Below are 18,897 nucleotides of genomic sequence, written 5' to 3'. Positions count from 1 at the left end.
TGTAATTGGTCTTTATCCGGAATATGTCAAGTTCTCAGGCTTACATACTCCAAAAGAGATATCCAATAATCCAATGTGGAGCCCCTATTTTCAGGTAATACGATCCCATAATATTGAAATACTGATAAAGTTATATTGTTGTTTGCTTAATAACAACCTAAATGTTAGTTGAATGTTGCTTGTAGGATTGCATTGGGGCACTCGATGGCACCCACACTCCAGCCTATTTGCCGAAAGGCGAAAGAGCAACTTTTCATAATCGAAAAGGTATTCTGTCACAAAACGTAATGGCAGCATGTACGTTCGATATGAAATTTGTATATGTGCTAGCGGGTTGGGATGGTTCAGCCGCCAATGCTCGTGTATTGCAAAATGCATTAACTCGTCGCCCTAATTGTTTCCTTGTCCCTCATGATAATCAATGACACTTGCTATTCATGTACATATGTAGGATGCGATTGTTCACATGGTTAATTCTCATATATTGATTTGTGTAGGAAAATATTATGTTGTGGATGCGGGATATGCCCACTCTCCTAGTTGTATGGCACCTTATCGAGGTGTCCAGTATCATTTGAATGAATTTTGTACAGGAAGAAAGCCTGCAAATATGAAAGAACTATTCAATTATCGTCATGCCCAGTTGAGAAATGTTATCGAACAGTGTTTCGGTCTTTTAAAGGGTTGATTCCCTATATTGCGGATAGCACCACAGTTCAAGTTTATAACACAAGTAAAAATTGTTATAGCTTTCTGTGTGCTGCACAATTTCATCTGTGTTTCTGGTGAAGACGATTTTTATGAAGCAGTTGAGGATTTTGGAGTGGTTCTGAGGAAATCTCGCCTTTCCCTATCGAGGTCAATAATGCTGACGAAGATCGCGCGTTGACTAGTCTGACAGACCGCGCGAGAGATGAGTGGATCAAAAAAAGGGATCAAATTGCGCAGAGGATGTGAAATGACAGCCTTCCTCGTGCCCGACGGCGGTGTTAATTTTCCCTTTTTTATGTCATGTATTAAGCTGTTTTCTATAACATCAGATTTTTACTGTTTTGTTGGTCATCTCGTGTGCTCTTGAGAACTTACGACTATTTCCCTTTTTATTTTCTTATGAAATGACTTCATGATGTCTGACAGTTTAATCGATTATTATCGCTAAGTTTGCAATGTATAATCTTAGTATGCCTCATACTCATATTTCTTGTCCACATGCTTGTTTCTTTCAGACTACTTTCCATTGATTGTTAATGCTTCGTAGGTAATATGAACTTCCTACGGAGTTCCAACAAAATAGGCAAAGATAAGAATGTGTTAGCATCTCCGTCAAAACGCAAAGGCTCTACCAATAGCCCCCTGACATCACCCAGCAAAATATTTGGAACATCAGCTACAATCAGCTCAGCAGCACTATTGACAGCAGCATCACCAGTGTCTCCAACCGGAAAAAATCGAAGATATGCACGCCCGAAGAAAACTGTTCGCATACAATGGACTGATGCGATGGACAACGCATTGGTCGATGCTCTAGTTGAGCAGGTAAACCTGGGTCGTAAGAGCAACGTCAGCTTCAAGCCGGAAGCGTACAAAGCAACTATAACTGAAATCAGTGTCAGATGTAGAGTCCAGCTAGAGAATAAACATATATCCAACCGCCTGCGCACTTTGAAAAAATTCTACTGGGTTGTGAAGGATATGTTAAACGCGAGTGGTTTTGGTTGGGATCCCATTGTTAAAATGGTCATTGCTACTAATGATGTCTGGGAGGCCTATATTGCGGTAAGATACATGTATTCTCTATATAATGCTGAACAAGTAATATATGCACAGCTGATTAAAGAAAACTGAAGTTGCTGCAGACAATATCAGTCCTATGCATATCTCTATGCATTTTTGATGCATTGCCCAAATTTCAGCAATGCATATCTGAAATTCAATGAACTGAACGGAGTGTTATCTGTATAAATGGACTTGTCGGATATAATGTTTCAGCTATGCATATCTGAGAAGAGAATGGTTGTTGCTAATGATTTTGTAGACCCCATACCTGATTTCAAAATGATTATAGACTGAGGGGATATCAGATAGACATCTCTGTAATTAAATTATGTGTTCAACCTCATTTTCTTTAGGTGGGACATATCTGATTATATAGTTGTTAGGTTGTTAACTTGTACTTTTTTGTTCTTGCAGTCCCACCCATATGTGGAAAGGGTACGAGGAAAACATATAGATAAGTACGAGGATCTGAGTTTTATGTTCGGTAGTGACTGTGCGCAGGGATCTTATGCCAGTACAGCATACTCATCTCCCATTTCTGGACGTCGCCGCCCAAGAGATGACGTTGACTCTTCCGATGAGTTTGAAGAGGATGGCAATGATACAGTACGCCTTTCTTCAGACGATGATGATGAAAACGGTAGTGGTTCGGCACGATGTCCCAATGAGGGGTCACATAAGCAGACGAAGAGGGTTCATATAGGCCCTATGGAGACTTCGTTTGGGTCTAGGAACAGTCAGAGCACTGGTACTGGCACGACCCGTCAACAAAGGGTTAAACCAAGTGACCAAATAAGATACAAGATGGGTGAAGTGGCCGAGGCTGTCAGGTCCCTAACAATTACTATAGCAATGGGAAAAACTATGACCCGTCTCCAAAAAATACTGAGCATTTTAGAGGATGTCGATGGTCTCAGCCAGGAGGATCAGGTCTGGGCTGCTAGACTGCTACAGAATGATATTGTTCATGCCAATTTCTTCATCAAGATGGGACATGAAAGGCGGAAGGAGTGGGTTCAAAAGCTCATCGACCGCAACACAAATGTTTGAAACATCTCTATCCTGGGGATTTCTGGAACTCTTAAACAACTATTACTGAAATAGTTTCTTTTGGTTTTTTTTGTAATTTAAACACGTGGTTTTTTGGATTGTTGTTTTTGGTGGGCTGGATAATTAGGGTACTACATGGGTACTAGCACCCAACTTTTGGGACCTTGTTGATAATGCTTCATTAACTTTGACTCTGCAAATTGATCCTTGGTGGTAGGATTACTTCTAATATCTGTTAGCAATGAGAATGAAATGCACGAGTGCAGGTAAAACTGATTATCTACCTCAGAACGCAGGAACATACCTCTTGATTTCGAATGTTTGCATATATTATGTTTGGATGGTTTTCCATGTTGTATGTGTTGTTATATGTGGACTGTCTGTTCTGTTTCCTTGCAGAGAAAACTGTCATCTCTTCACATCATATATGTACATTATCTTTTCTGTTAACTGATGTTATAAACTCTCTGCACTTTATCATTGTTGCAGTACCACCTGGTATGAATTAGGATATGTATATTTCATTTTTTTTGCAAGGATTGTATTAAATTCCATGATTTCATGGGATTGAATATCAGTTCATCACTTCATAAATACCTACTGATAAGGTAAGACCCGAGATTGGGTGTGGATGGAAGCAGTTGTACTTATTGTTGTTATCTGATTCTTCTAATAACAATTGAACAGATTCAAAACTGCTGGCACATGCTATATTCACTTCATTGTAATAATGACTGTTATTTGGAATGTTTTTTCAGCAACGTATGGGGAAATACTACGTAGTCTTTGTTGGCAGACATCTTGGATTATATTACAAGTGAGAGGATGCACGAGCACAGGTGGATCGCTATAGCGGATGTAGGCACCAATCGTACAAGTCATATGAGGAGGCTGCAAAAGCTTGGCAGGATTTTCTGGTACTGATAAGAAACCTATGTTCAGATGGAATCGTCACATCGTTAGTCTTATTGTTTGAGAAGCGATTTGTATACCATCTCCATCATAATACATTTGAATATTGTGTTTTTAACTGTTTGTCAAAGCACATACCAGAATCATGGAAGACCCACCACACGCCAAAATTATGATGGGCCCACCAGGAGATTTCAGACTGAAAATTCTCCTCCTCAGGGCTCGGCTCATCGGCAGGAGGATTTTGTTGGGACGCAATCTCCATGCGAATCACACACAGGCTTGATAGGAGAACATGGTGAAAATGGGATGATGAATGCACTAATCAAAGTTGTGATTGTGGTGTTGCTGATTTATGTTGTCATTGCCTGGATCATTTCTTCTATCGTATCTTAAACATATAGTTGCAGGGCTATGTCCATATTGGTTGCAAACCTCTCTTCAAGTCAAAATATGTCTGCTATTTTTATGTAGCAAGTTTGCATTATGTTTCTTCCACCATCTGTGTCGGGTTAGCAGCAGTTGTAGTATTGTCTGTTACTTCCAGTCAAATTGTTTGGATTTTTTTGAAAGATAAACGCTCCTTTTTTTTCTTTTTTTCTTTTTTTTTGTGGTTTTTTTTCTTGCTGTGAACAGGAATCATGGTACATCTGTCTGGTTGTTCTTTGCTCTCCACCACCAGCTATGTTTCACAAGGAAATCATCCTATGAACACTTTTACATGTTCTTTTATTGAGGGCATTATTATATGTCATAGTGGGACCACTTCATGTGACGACATCTACGATCTGGTTGGTTACTGATGAACCATAACGGTTGTGGCCTGGAGGCATAATTGAAATCTAGACCGTCCTATCTGGATTGATACCGATCTAACTGATTATACTGAATATATCCAGGATATATAAATCAGGTGGACTGTTGGGGTTTTACTTACGTCATCATGGTGGGGCCCACATTGACTTTGGACAGGAAATACATCATGTGAGGGCTGGATGTCTGTATACAATTTTCCTCTCACGGCCCACATTAATTCCAGACCCATGTCATGCTTGGGAAGCAGTGCGGCTGATGACCACTCCATTCCCAAACAATGACTTCGGAAACCATGGGAAGAGTGCAATACGAGTGCACTCTTATCTAAACATTGTGAGCGGTTTGCAATTTGCAGACGTATTACCGCTGCAGGACCACTAATATGTTGATGGGACAGTTTTACTTCCCTATACAATACTATACGTGAATCCAAACATGCCCTTAATGAAACATTGTATCTTCCAACCAAAAAATAAATGCATAGTAACCATCTGCATCTTCTTCACAGCAACCATTGCGCTTCCACGACTAACTTGAGATTAGTGTTTCGGTAGCATTGTAGCGTAGCGTGTAGCGTACACTACGTAGTGTAGCATAGAGAAAACAATATGTAGCGTAGCAGGTAGCATAACCCCCTGGTAGCGTAAGCCACAGTGCATGCAACGTGGGGTAGTGTGTAGCGTAGATAGCACAAGCTATCTAAAATCTCTTTTTTTTGAGTGTTTTTTCTATATTTGTTTAACACCTATTTTAAAATAGTGATGACTTATACCTATGACACGTGGCACTACATTAAACTAATCCAGACTATCCAAATTGTGGTGTATATCAACGAAAAAAAAAAAAAAAAAAGAGGTCACACTTAGAGATGTCTACAGGCAGAGAGAGAGAGAGAGAGAGAGAGAGAGAGATTGCATGGAAATACGCGGTTGATGATCCAGATTCATAGTCTAGAATACAGAAATTATGCATTTTGTAAATTTTATCATATTTTCTATTATTTTAATTAAAAAAATATTAACGATTGTGTAGCTTAAGCTACACGCTATTTAAAACACTGCTTGAAATAAAACAAGAGATATCAGTCACCAGATGTACAAGATTATTTTTGCAGTAAATTGTCACAAAACATGACAAAAATACCACAAATGCTTAATAATCATCCATTACAAAATGAAACCAGCTGAAGTGCAAATAACTATTACCGACATAACTATTTCTAAAATAAATAAACAAATAGAAGACATCCAACAGGCCAACATAGCAAGGATTAACCAAAATGCAACTGAGTTTTATGAACCTGCAACAAATTTTCTAATGTATTTCTGAGGCGTTTGACAAAGATATTGTTGAAGTCCTATTGGTAGTATTGAAGGTGGTTGGCAATTACCAGGCTAACCCCATCCAGGTGGCTGGGCTGTCTACCAAAATATCAGAATGCATCTCCCCAACCCTTCAGGAACAGTGCAGGTTTCTTTTTGTTTGCGAGGTGATCAGGGATGTGGTGTCGAGTCCAAAGATTCTAAATATCTTGTTTATACCCAAACCAAGCTTCGTTGATCCTAGAGCCGTTGAGCTCACAGCCTAGAGCACAAAGTATTTCGTTTCTCAGGTGGGCGTATTTAATCATTGATCAAAACCTCTGGGAAGACTGGGATAGTTCCCCCTGCCTTTTTAACTATCTTTCTAGTTTCAATAAATTGTCATTATTCATCAATAAATAAATAAATATTTTGTTAAGGCTCAAAAGAATTACAGGTGTAGTTTTTTTTCCTGAAGCAAGCCCATAATTACAAGAAAATAACTGTTAGAAAATTCTTTTAGTTTGACCAGGTTCATGATTTCTTTAGCCTATATCAAAACATGCAGAAAATGTAAACTTAGGACGTGTCTGGATGCACGATTGAACTAGATAGCAATGTTGACTTCATTGCATTTACTTCCATTTGAAACAATGCAGTTCAAATGCCACGCAATTTTATTGAACAGGGATTTGTGGTCTGTTTGGATCAAGGTTTAAAGCATCATCCAAAACTGGTATGTATTGAACAATACAAAACAGTATCGGACAGACGATTCAGGTTTATCAGGCCAATACAGGCCTGAAATGCGGCAATACAGGGCAATACAACCATGTATTGGTGGTGAACTATATGATACGCTAAAAACAATTTTAAACCTTGGTTTGGATCAGTCAAACATGTTAGTTCTGCAACTTTGTCCATGCACTATTCAGTTGGTTTCCCGAAGCATGAAGTGAAGCAGCAACAGATTCGGATGAAGGGAAGTGCCTGTTTCAAAATGTTCGTGAGTATAAACAGCTAGCAAGTGGGAGCACAAGTCCAAAGCCAGATTCAGAGTGGAGGCAGCACCTGGTTTCAACAATCGCCCAACTAGGAGTCAAACGCCTTTTTTTCACATGGGGATCCCTCACAGTGAATGGGCTATGGCCAGTTCATACTCATGAAGCGTTGCACCTACTGAATTAAAAAATGAAGGATGCTAAGTCTACTCATTCAAGTGCACTTGCTTCTCATGTGGAAGAAAGGCTCGTGTATGCAGTATTAGAGCCACACATCCAGCCATCCCAATTCCCAACTATGTCAGTTACGTCTTGAAAATCAGACAAATATGATCGGGGTGAGCTGGACTTATACGAACAATGGAATAGTTAAGAGGGATAGAAGAATGGCCTAAATTCGATGTATACATGCATGTGAACCAACTGATCATCATATCAGAATGGTCTTTGAGAAATGGAATCAAAACAGTGCGGATCATCTGAAAAGCAGATCTAATATCACACACCTAGACTGTGTTTGCACGAGCAAGTGCACTTACAAAGTGTCACATATAAAAGCAAATGAACAGTTTGGGGATTACCACGAAGGAACTTCACAATAATCGCTCAGAAGAGTAGTTGCAAAAGACAGTTGGTTTTCAAAGCACTTGTCAAATTAGGCAAAACTATCAGTATATCTTTTGGAGATAACGTGGAAGATGAATACGACATTGCAATTCATTGAAGAAAGAATACATCAAAAGCAGGTAAGAACAGGTTATGAAGTATATAGCAAGAAAATTAGAAGGAAAAAAAGGAGCTCCATAGTTTGAAAACTACTGTTAACTATGAGTAAAGAAACGAAGCACTAACAGGGTGAAGTTTCAGAAGTGACCCTTACTAAGGAAGCAAACATTATAACCATCATATCATAGGCCATGCCTTTGTTTATTCTGGCTGATTTATATATTTTACTAACAGATAAGTAAATTTAAATATGTTTCAAAAAAATATGCAGGACTCATTTAAACATTTTTAGTAAATACCAAGTTGTCTCGAGTTAGACTTGGTTGAGTCTTCGAGTCAACCCAAACTATCTGGATATCGAGTCTGGTTGAGATTTCAGGTTTTTTAAACACACCAAATACAAATGTTTGAAAATCTAACTGACCATGCCAGAACTTTAAAAATAAATTGTTCAAAAAAATCAGGTAATTTTTTAAAGTTCTAGTTCAGTGTTCAAAAAAATCAGGTAATTTTGAATTTCTGACAGTTCTTTTGTATTTTCTATACAAATGTGGTCAGTCTCGGTATGCAAGCACACATTGCTCAGAAGCTTGTTCAAACAACCATCCAATTAGAATTAAACCATCAAAAGTTTTAAGGATACCTCAAATATATCATCTTTCAAACGTGTAGAATACAAATTCACAGCTCCCACAACAACAACTTGGGGCTGGTGATCGGTCATGAACTTCACTAGACGTTGTTCATCATTTTTCTTCCGTTGCTGATCATTAACACTCTGAGACCGAAGACTGATAGACCCTGCATACAGCACATCTAGCATTTCTCCCGATGAATCCAACATCACAAAAGTGGTTGCTGGCTTTCCGGGGGCCCAACAGCAAGCCATGACTCTTGGTACAATGTCATTGTCAGAACCAGAATCCTTTTCCTTCTGATGATATGGAGCAACTGAGACTTTCTCCCACAACTGTTTCCCATAATCCATAAGTAGCCAGTTCTTGGATCTCACAGTCAGCAGAGACCGAACTTCCTTTTCCAGTGAAGGAAGAAGGAAATTAAAGAAAGAATCCTTCAATATTAACTCACGTTGCTCGTTCCAAAGCTGAGCAGATCTACTAACACCATCACTAAGATAAAAATCCTTTGCATCACTCATTAGTTTATTGTGAACATTTTCAGGCAGTTTTATGCTCACTTGAAGGAGTTTCTCTTCTTCAGCCTTTTGTATAAGAAGCCACTGTGCATCTTTGAATTCAGATAGGGGCTTGTCACACAACCACTTCACGCCAGAAAACTGATGAAAAGAATCAATAGCCGTGTTCCCATCAGAAGTGGGACTTGTAGAAACAGTTGCATGCTCCATGAAGATACTGCGAACATGTTTCCTGACACATGGCTCAGAGCTGATTTCTACCGCTACCTGGAGCAAGCAAAACATAACAAGCATTGAAAACACAAATGAAAAATAAACCAAGCATCCTCTGCCATAAGCACCAGATAGATACAAGTAGAACTTAAATTTAGGGACAACATGAAGAAAATGCTTACCATGTGCCTGGCACCTTTGAGCACATCTTTAGGGGTCTCAAATATTGCACATGTAAAATTGGCAGCTATTTCCTCAGGAGTTTCATTAGGATCCTCTAATTCATCCACACGCTGGAATCAAGAGAAGCTGCACATAGTTACAACTTTATGTTGAAAGCAAATACAAGGACAATGAATATATACATACCATCTTGTCCAAGTTTAGAAGTAATCCAAATTGCTCAGAACTTAACCCGAACTTGCGGGCAACCTCCCAAAGACCAGCCTTACAACAAATACTATATAGGGATTTGTGAGTTGGCCTTTTAAATTGGCCATCTTCCACAACAACTTCACCTGGGGGGAAATACAAATTAAACTTCAAGTCGACATCATCAACCTCTCTTTCTGATTCAGAAGCTTTAAGCGAGTTAATAACTGATTTGAAAAGCTGCCGTTTCAATGCAAGCCTTGTTTCATCATCAAGCCTCCGGGTTTCTTCTTGAAAGCGCTTATTGTAGTATATCTGAAGAGCAGTCTTCCGTTTTTGCAGAATCAACCATTTCCTGTCAAGGTTCTGGATGGCCCAGAGTTTCTGCAAAATTAAAATATTGTTGGCCCGGCTTCAGCACTCCATTTTACAAGATTCGAACCCAACATTTAGATTCAATGCAAAATTCATGAATGCAGAAGTTATTCCCATGTGAAACAGAATTACCTTATGCCACTTCAGTGTACAGGTTCTCTCAACACTATCATCACTCTCCACAAGATCTTGCTCTGGGTCTTTCAATAGGCTAAGACAGAGCTCCTTCCGATACATAGCAATAAAAGGAATCTAAAATAGTAGAAAAGAAAAGCAAAGGATCAGGCTATCAAAAGAATATGTATGATGTCGATGATCTTCTATTCTGAAAAATAAATGAATCCTTACATCAAGCTTCTGCACATGTAGCATTCCCAATACATTCCCAATCTCTTCCTTGTTAATTTCCCCAATAAGATTCATGTTCCCGAAAAATGGCGACATGTCAGACATAGTTAGCTGATTATATATCCAGGCACTCTCTTCTTCTATACTTTTATCATCTGTTGGAATATGGCCAGTAATTTCCTTCAATAACTGCACAATGAAAGAACAATGCATGGTTAAGATCTTACCCAAATGTTGGAAGCATTCATTGAGAAGCTTGAACACACAGAATGTGCATATGAACTGCAATAAAGGATATTTCTTTCTTTCTGTGAAGATTATTAAAAAGGAGAATATTATAGTGCAGGACAATATGACCTGGATCCTCTCTGGCACATCAATCTCTTGTATCTGATCATCCTTCTCAGTCTTATACCTCTCCGTGAGAATAAAAGGTTCAAATTCATCTTCGGGGTTCTTTACGCTCCACTCACCGGAATCATGAAAACTACCACTCTTAACAAGCCCTTGTTTGCGCTTCATCAGAAGTTCATCAACATCCCCAAATATGCCGTGAGCCTCCTGCAATGCAGATGAGGAAGCTCCAGCTGTCTGCCTCAACTTAATTTTGCTAGGTTTTCTCCTAGAGAAGGAAGTTTTGCCCAGTTAGAAAAGTGTTTTAAGAATCACGACAATATGAACATGTGACTGGAGATTCTGAATTGAGAAAATATAGCTAACACGAGCACTATACTTGTCAACTACTTCCTCATCTACAATAAAATCTGCCATTTCGTCCTCCTCAGCAATATCCCCACCCTCTTCCAGCTCTTCCTCATCTTCAGCAATATCCTCAAGAGGTGTCCCTAGGAAAAATAAGGTTTCATCATTCAATCATGTAAATTTCCTTTTTTTAACGGAAAATAGAAAGTGAAAAGAAAAAAAAAATTAGAAGGAATAGAATTGAACAGATGGTTTCTATAACAACCTTCATCGTCACCAAATAAACTTCGCTTAAGTTTTTCTTCAGCAGACTGACCACTCCGACTGCTTTTAACGACCTCATCATTATCCAAAAAACCAGATAGCTCTACTTGCTCAGAGTCCCTTCCAGCTTTCTTCAATCGCTTGAAGTTTTTGCTCCCCTACTCACATTTCAAGTAAGATTTGAATTTGAGATGAAAGGAAAAAACCTTCCACTTTTTTAGCAAATAGTTAGAATTTCAAACCCAAGGAAAAGCAATACAGGAAACCAAAAAAATTTAACTCACAAGCTTGGGACGATGGAAGGTCGTAACGTTGTTGTCCTTGAGCAACTCATAGTCATCTTCATCAAGAGCAAAATTCTTCTTGGATTCTCTAAAATGCAGAAAAGAAAACCATTACTGCCAGCGAAGGAAATCAGTGGACAAAACAGTGACTAACTTGTAGGCAAATGCTACCTCTTTTTCCTCTTCTTCTTCTTCATATGCTTTTCCTTGTCACTGTCCCCTTCTTCTTCATCTACATCATCTACTATAAACCCATCCTTCTCATACTCATCCTGCCCCTCTTCTTCTAGAAAACACACAATAAAACAGCATTATAAGAACCCACCAGGACCCTACCAGCAGCAATATAACAACATCTAGAAGGAAATGAAAATACAATCTAGACTCCTCACCAGAAACAATAATAGAATGGCAGTATGTTTTTCCTTTTTTGGTAAGCATATAGCAAAATTGAAAAACAAAGTATAGAACACAATCACAACCTCTTCAGCTCAACACCAACACACTATTAAGAAAAAAGAAAAAGAAACCATCATCAAGACAAGAACTTTAGTTGCAATTTCGCAAAAAGCAGGAGCAGGGAATCGCCTGTTTTTGAAAAATAAGAAGTTGAAAAGAATCAGGAATTGTACTTTGTTTCCCATGTGTGTGGAATTGTACTGTGTGTGTGAGCATGCACACACTAGTAAATTGCATGTGCATCACACATGGGAATGCCTAAACATTAACATGAAAGGAGCAAACATGTTTCTACTTTGTAACTTCAAAAAACAGAAGAATTTGTGATGCAGGACCGATGCATAAATTAAGTAACATGTGAGATCAAATGGCCAAATTAAGATATTTAACAAAAAAAAACACAAACATCGCTATAATCATCACAAATATCATGAAAATCAAAAGAAAACCATGCATAATCCTAGCCTAAGCTACCAACAACGTAACTTAAGATCATTAAATAAAAAGAAACTCGGATCTAATTGATGTAAGTACATCCAATTAACATAGGATATAGTTTAGGGTTTAGGTGATTTGGGAAAGTAGGAAAATTGAAAATTTTAGGTTTAGGGTTAGGGTTTCGATTGTGGATGGATATGGGAAAGTCAGGTTTGGGAGAAGACGAAGATTTGAGATGGGAGAATTAAGAATCCGAAGGAAATACCTGAATGGGGAAGAAAAAAGAAGACGATGTGGGGATATATGGAGACCTCGCACCTCCGTTGATGAAGATTAGCCTCGCACCAATCTTCCTTCCAAATCGCATGGAAGTATCTTCAAAGGGAGAAGAAAGGAAGAAAGCAAGAGCTTTTCTCTTTTTTTTAATCACGAAATTCAATGAGGGGGAGGTCAAACGCCCTCCTCTTTTTATAGATAGATCCAAGAAGTTTCAAAATTTACAAAAATCCCCATCTTGTCAACTTTAACGAAAATAGCCAGTCTAAATAAAATCAACTAAAACACTCATAATGTGCCCAAATATAAAATAATAAAAAACTAAAATCCTAAAATATGATAAAGTTTAAAACTGATGTGGACGATCAACGATCAACGGCCCGATCATATGATCTATGCGATCCAATGGCCCAATCATCGCGTCCCTCTGATCTAACAGTCTGGATCACTCCATAAAGCAGCCCATGTGCATCTTCCTAGGGTGAGGTCTTCCAGATGCTCGCACATGCACATGGGGTCTTCAGCACAATCATGGGTACTCGCCTAGCCACAAGGAAATCGGCGTGGCCCGCTTTTTCCTCTGATACGTACATAAGGGTGTACGTGATGTGATGTCCTCATCAATTTGTAAGGTCTCTTTTAAGTTGGATATCAAGCATTAATCTCATGCATGCTGAATAGATCTAAGTGATCCAAACTATTCAACTATTGGTCCCTATTACTTGAAAAGTTGTAAGTAATCCAAACTACACTAGTATGCCATTGGGCCCTATTATTTCTCTAGTTGAAAATAATCTAGACTATTGGCATAGCCAACAAATGAGATTCGTCAACAGCACTCAGTTATTTCAAACACTAGCAACAAATAACACCTCAAAACACGCCCAATCCAAGAATAGTGCTTCTTCAAATTGTAAGAAAGGTAAATCAATGCAAAAATCAATGAATAATCAAAGCTCTCATCTAGTTTGATGGCCTAGTTCACAGGCGTTACTTGTCGAAACTTGCACGTGCACAAACCCTAGAGAGGAGTTTACACCCAAGGCTTGCAAAGAAGAAAAAAAAAATAACAAAAAAAAAAAAAAAAAATTAAAACATCTCAAGATCTAAGGACAATTTCTTTATTGACTTTTTGTATGAAGAAAGCAAAGAGAATCACTAGCATTAATTTGGGCTGCACATCAAGCATAAACCATAGGCTAGAGATATACTCAGCCCTACAATCTCAACTTCAAAGAAAATGACTAAAATATTCCCATCCACTTAACCACAACATAAACAAAGAAAAAAAAAAATCATAACAAGTCCAAAATTAATATGTAAAAATGCCCCCAAAAGAATGCTTTATGGACCCCAAAAGTATGCCAAGAGTGCCATTATGTGTGGTTTACTGATGGATCTATGGATCTGGCCCATTGTTGGAGATATTTGGGCTCATTCCATGCTCTAGAACTCCTCAGCAAGTATAACAGCGCAATCCATCAGCACTTTGCTGTTCACGTCTTCATCAACTATACTCCCACTATTGGGCCTTATCATTAGTATAGTTGCAAGTGATCCAAACTATTCTACTACCGGGCTCTATCATTGATGTGACTAACCCAAGATCACACTGACACTGGTCAGGAAGTCATATACACCATTTGGAGGACTTTTCCAACCAGCTGTTGGCCAGTGGTTGGGCTTTTTCCTAATTATCTTTCTGTAGCCTCAAAAGGATCTTTAACATATGGCTAGGACCATCTGAACAATGTGACTTTTGAGATATGACCCCAATAGCATACAATAGATGTACAATTTCAATGCGTGCTACATGTGCCAATGCTGCTATTTGGATTTTGATCAATCCATCATGAGGCCCATGATTTGGATGGTCTATTTTGGCAGCAGGTATGGCACTAGTACAGGGGATGAGTTGTGGCACCCTAAGCTTTGACTCACCTCCTATTATCCTACACTCATCAAGAACCAAAACGATTATTATGTCATTGATACACTTTGTGACAAATATGCTATCTAGACCAATAAGGAAAAGCAAGCAATGAAGTGCTCAGAAAAGAGGTATACAATCTATTAGATTTCTAGGTATCCGACATATACATGTGTAGATATATCATACATGTAGAAACTTGTCTAAACTGTTGATTGAAGACCAATGGTACCGGCAGGCACCCAACATCATCATTTTACTGAAGTCTACATCAATGCAAAGGACTCACCAACAGATTACAGATTAGAAGAAATATAGAATGCACAACAAAGCTAACCAGTGTTCTAAGTTCAGCCAACACCACACATGCAAGTTAAGCTTTCTATGATCTAGGCAGTTCAAATGGTTGGTGGGTCCCATCCTGAACAGGCCTCTCATTAAACTTCTCACCCATTGGAAAGCATACCCATATCATGTGGTCTTTTCCTTGTTAAGTATGGACTCTGTATAAAGCAGATATATGTATCCACATGAGAAAGATGGACGGTTTAAAAAAGTATTGCCTAGATTCCGTCATGTACGTGTGCAGCACCTGATGGGTTAACTGGCTAAACATCTGGGCAAGATCATCAGTCGGGCCCACCTCATATACAGATTATTGCATGCAGAGGTGTGCTTGGGGGTTTCCGAAGAGGGTTGGCAATGGGCTGGGCCTTGGCTGGCAAAATCAATATTTTGAATAGGCCTGACCCAGTTGACCCAGCCTAGACAGTTCAAGTCCAGGCAAGAATCAGCCTGAGTCCCACCAGTCACCAAGTCTAGCTTGGCGAAACTTAGCCCCAATGTGCCCCAAGCCAGCCCTTCAACATCACTGATGCAAACACTTTATAGGTTTTTTTTTTTTTGGAAGAGTGTCAATTTATAGGTATATGTCACAAATATTAAAAAAACTTCTCCCAATAAAGGAATGGGTAAATTTCTTATTGAAAAAAAGGAGAACATGTATTGTGCCTCAGGAGACACGCCATTTTCGTGCCTCCATACCTCCATATTGTGTACCGTACACATGGCACATGCATATGATGGTCCAAAGCCTGCATGTTCTGCCCCTGATTAGCCAATGACCAAAGATTTCCTTGTTTAGACCATCTTAACCATCCAGTAAAAGGACATTTTTTCACTGGATGGGACAGGTTACGAGGTTTGTCTTTTCGCGTTAATTAGTATGCCACCAATTAAACACAGGATTATATATTGATATGGTTATTCAAATATTTTGAGTTTTGGACCAGGGGCCATTAACTATTGAAAAAACAAATGAACAGATTGATCTTGTTCATGTATGCACATGTGCGGAAATGAAATTTAAGCACAAATATGTCGCACTTCCAGAGGCACCAAACCTGGCCCTGAAGAAAAGAAAAAAAAAAAAAAAGGAAGAAGAAGAAGAACAGCAATTATTCAAATGAAAATCCAGTGATGTTTTTTGCATGAGAGATTACAAAGCTGAATTGCCAGAAAAAGGAAAAAAAAAAAAAAAATTCAAATCCATCACGTTCACATGTAACTCATCCAACCCCTTTCTTCCAATGGCAAAAACCACAAGGTCGCTTGGAGTCCATGCTGTTTGCCTAGTCAAATGATACACATCATCCATTTTGTGGGCTCTACTACTCCAGTTTGGATGGGTAATTGCACAGAAGTACACAGATGGGACAATCATAGCAAGATCTTCCATGTTGAACTTTTTTAGCATCCCTTGAAGCTCATTGATCAGATTGTCCAAGCAATGAGATAATCATACAATTGTCCATCCACTAAAAGGCCCACCATATAGATAAGCCACATGGATCAATGAAATCATGAACCTCAAGCATGACAAACTAGAATTAGATAAACAAAGCATGCATCATAAGAAAAGGAAAAAAAAAAAGGAAGTATACCATTCAATCCAACAACAAAAAGAGAATAACTATTCAAGAAAGAGCAGAAACTTAAAGGGAAACAGATATACATGGCAAGAAGCCTCGGGAAGCTCCTCCCACGCACTACAATGTGTACCGACCTGGGATGTCTATAATTGGCAAACGTGGGAGAAATTCAAGCCATGCATTAAACAAGCATTAAACAAGCCACACCATGTTGGTAACGTAATCCAAATCCAACTAGTAGATTCATCAGCAAGACACACATGTACAATGAATGTGGACAACTAGCAATTTTTTAAACCATCCAATGTTTTCACGGACATGCAGCCCACCTGGTAAGCGGATCAGCTTACGACTAGGCCAAGTCAGATACATCACAGGGCCCGCCTGATAGAGCACTTAGAGAGCCCCACACATGCCACGCTGACGGATGTGGTTGCATGAAGACGGTTATAGAGAAGAAAAGTCTTACACTAGACTATCTCTGAGGTTGATCATGGGCTCCTGAAGAATAGTTACATGTTTAAACAAACGGAAGAAAGAATCAACCATTTATTTTTTACATTGTTGGATGACTAAGAGGATTTGGTAGCATGTTTGAGAGTACTAAGTCTTGCATTAGACTATCTCTGAGGTTGACCATGGGCTCCTGAAGAATAGTTACATGTTTAAACCAGTGGAAGAAATAATCAAACATTTATTTTTTACATTGATGGATGACTAAGAGGAATTGGTAGAGTACTTTGGCATCTCTTCGTCTCCCCTAGAGAATATTACAAATTTAAGGTGGTCCTTTTTCTTGTTACAGAGAGGATCATTTGGAGATCGCCTCCTTTTACAATTCTTAGTGCATTTTTTTGTAAGAAAGAAACAAACGACATTCAACAAAGAATGGTGGAAACCATATAAAGTACTTTGTCAAGTGGGCTCTTCATGGTAAAGAATCCAAAGGGGTGTCAACATTAAATCTTATGAGAAATTTGGTGATGGTTGCCAATAGCAATGAGGGAGACCAAAGGTGTTTACATAATGGAAGGTGCTTTAGTTGAAATCTAGAAATTGAATGTCGATGGTTCCTCTTTGGATAACCCGGAACCTTTTCGTATGGACATATGGAGTCTGCAGGGATAACAAAAGCATGATCAAATTTGTGTTTTCAGAGCAGCTAGTTGTCCAAAGGAAGCGACAGGAAAAGCATTAGGGAAGGGATTGAGAATTCTCACTCTCATTCTCATTGCGGCTTATCGTTGAAGAAGACCCAAATGATGCCATTTCTTAACAAACTAATTATTCTCCTTTACCAATGCAGTTTCCTTTTACTTGAATGAAATTTTAGAATGGCAATTACAATACCATGATCCATGACCAAGACTCTGGACAAAGGAGATGTCAATAGGAAGTCTCTTTGCATCAGGAATATGGTTTAAACTAACATATGACTCCTGGTCAACTCATCCAAGTCGACTCGGTACTGGCCCTGGATGAGAGAATTCGATGACCTGATTTGGAGAACAGCCCATGTAGCTCATTCCAATCAAGCTAAATCACAAAGCATGACTCGTAAACATTGCTTATATGCACAGTGTAACTCACACAGCGGGCCCCATCAAATTATCCTTACTGTCCAACTTATTGCATCTATTACCGCAATAAATGTTGACCATTGGATTTCACTGTCCATTTCAAGCCCCCAATTGGGTGACCAGGATCGTCTGATGGAGGAGATAATAGAGCATAGCACACATAATGAAGAGGCCCCCGTCTAGAATTCGTAACGGATAGAACTACCACAATGGCAGGACATCTGCACTAAAGAATGGCCAAGCAAAACACCGTCCAGCTCAGCAAAGCACCCAGTAAAACCTCAACCAACAAAACCCTAAATATCCAGTACGTCCATACAAAAATCTAGCAAACCCTAACCTTCATCGTCATCGTCAACATCTTCGTTATCTCGAGCTCCTCCTCCTCGCTTGTCTTCTTCAGCAATCTCATTCTCATCTGCAAATATAAAGGGAAAAAATATCACGAAAATGAGAAAAAATCGAATCCAGAGAGAGAAAAATGAGCTGAGTTCGATCATTTCAACCTTCGTCATCTGAGATTACTGCTTTTCCGCCCATGGATTTCGACAAACCCTAACCTCAGCAACAGCTGCAAAAAGGAACAAAATGTACGTTGGGGAGAAATGCTAGGGTTTTGTAGCTGAAGAAGGCAAACCCTAACCCTATATTTTGAGAATGCTGGGAAAATGGCTGGAGGAAAATCGCTTTATGGGAGGGAGACGGAGAGGGAGAGGGAGAGGGAGAGGTTTACTGCACTCTGCGATGCACTCGTTCTATTTAAATTGGGGCTCGGGCCAACGGGAAGCAGATTACGTCCAACCCCCGCTGGACGATAATCCGTCCAGGCAGAGATTCTGTGGGATCCACCGTGATTTTTTTTATTTATCCACGCAGTCCATCCATTTTTTCAGATTATTTTAGGATATAAATCCAAAAATTAGTTAGATCCAAATCTAAAGTGGACCACACCACAAGAATTAGCGGTGATAATGACATCCACCGTTG

General features: G+C 39.1%; 1 protein-coding gene across 2 annotated transcripts in view; it reads right to left on the bottom strand.

The window, feature by feature from the left end:
* Positions 1-18,632, bottom strand: part of LOC131227450 (transcription elongation factor SPT6 homolog) — a 57,197-nt gene extending 38,565 nt beyond the window's left edge. The window contains exons 1-12 of one of the 2 annotated variants that reach the window (XM_058223247.1): positions 18,417-18,632; positions 18,251-18,328; positions 11,468-11,582; positions 11,297-11,384; positions 11,014-11,170; positions 10,765-10,891; positions 10,404-10,671; positions 10,047-10,235; positions 9,831-9,950; positions 9,321-9,707; positions 9,134-9,244; positions 8,226-9,005 (exon numbers count right to left, since the gene is read on the bottom strand). In XM_058223247.1, the coding sequence (XP_058079230.1) occupies positions 8,226-9,005; positions 9,134-9,244; positions 9,321-9,707; positions 9,831-9,950; positions 10,047-10,235; positions 10,404-10,671; positions 10,765-10,891; positions 11,014-11,170; positions 11,297-11,384; positions 11,468-11,582; positions 18,251-18,328; positions 18,417-18,450 (2,454 nt within the window). In that variant the 5' untranslated portion in view covers positions 18,451-18,632. The remainder of the gene's footprint in view (positions 1-8,225; positions 9,006-9,133; positions 9,245-9,320; positions 9,708-9,830; positions 9,951-10,046; positions 10,236-10,403; positions 10,672-10,764; positions 10,892-11,013; positions 11,171-11,296; positions 11,385-11,467; positions 11,583-18,250; positions 18,329-18,416) is intronic. The other variant, XM_058223248.1, reaches the window with a different exon arrangement.
* Positions 18,633-18,897: the final 265 nt, after the last annotated feature.

The sequence above is a fragment of the Magnolia sinica genome, chromosome 15 (assembly GCF_029962835.1).
Source record: "Magnolia sinica isolate HGM2019 chromosome 15, MsV1, whole genome shotgun sequence".
NCBI lineage: Eukaryota > Viridiplantae > Streptophyta > Magnoliopsida > Magnoliales > Magnoliaceae > Magnolia > Magnolia sinica.
This window is presented reverse-complemented; position numbering and strand designations above follow the sequence as displayed.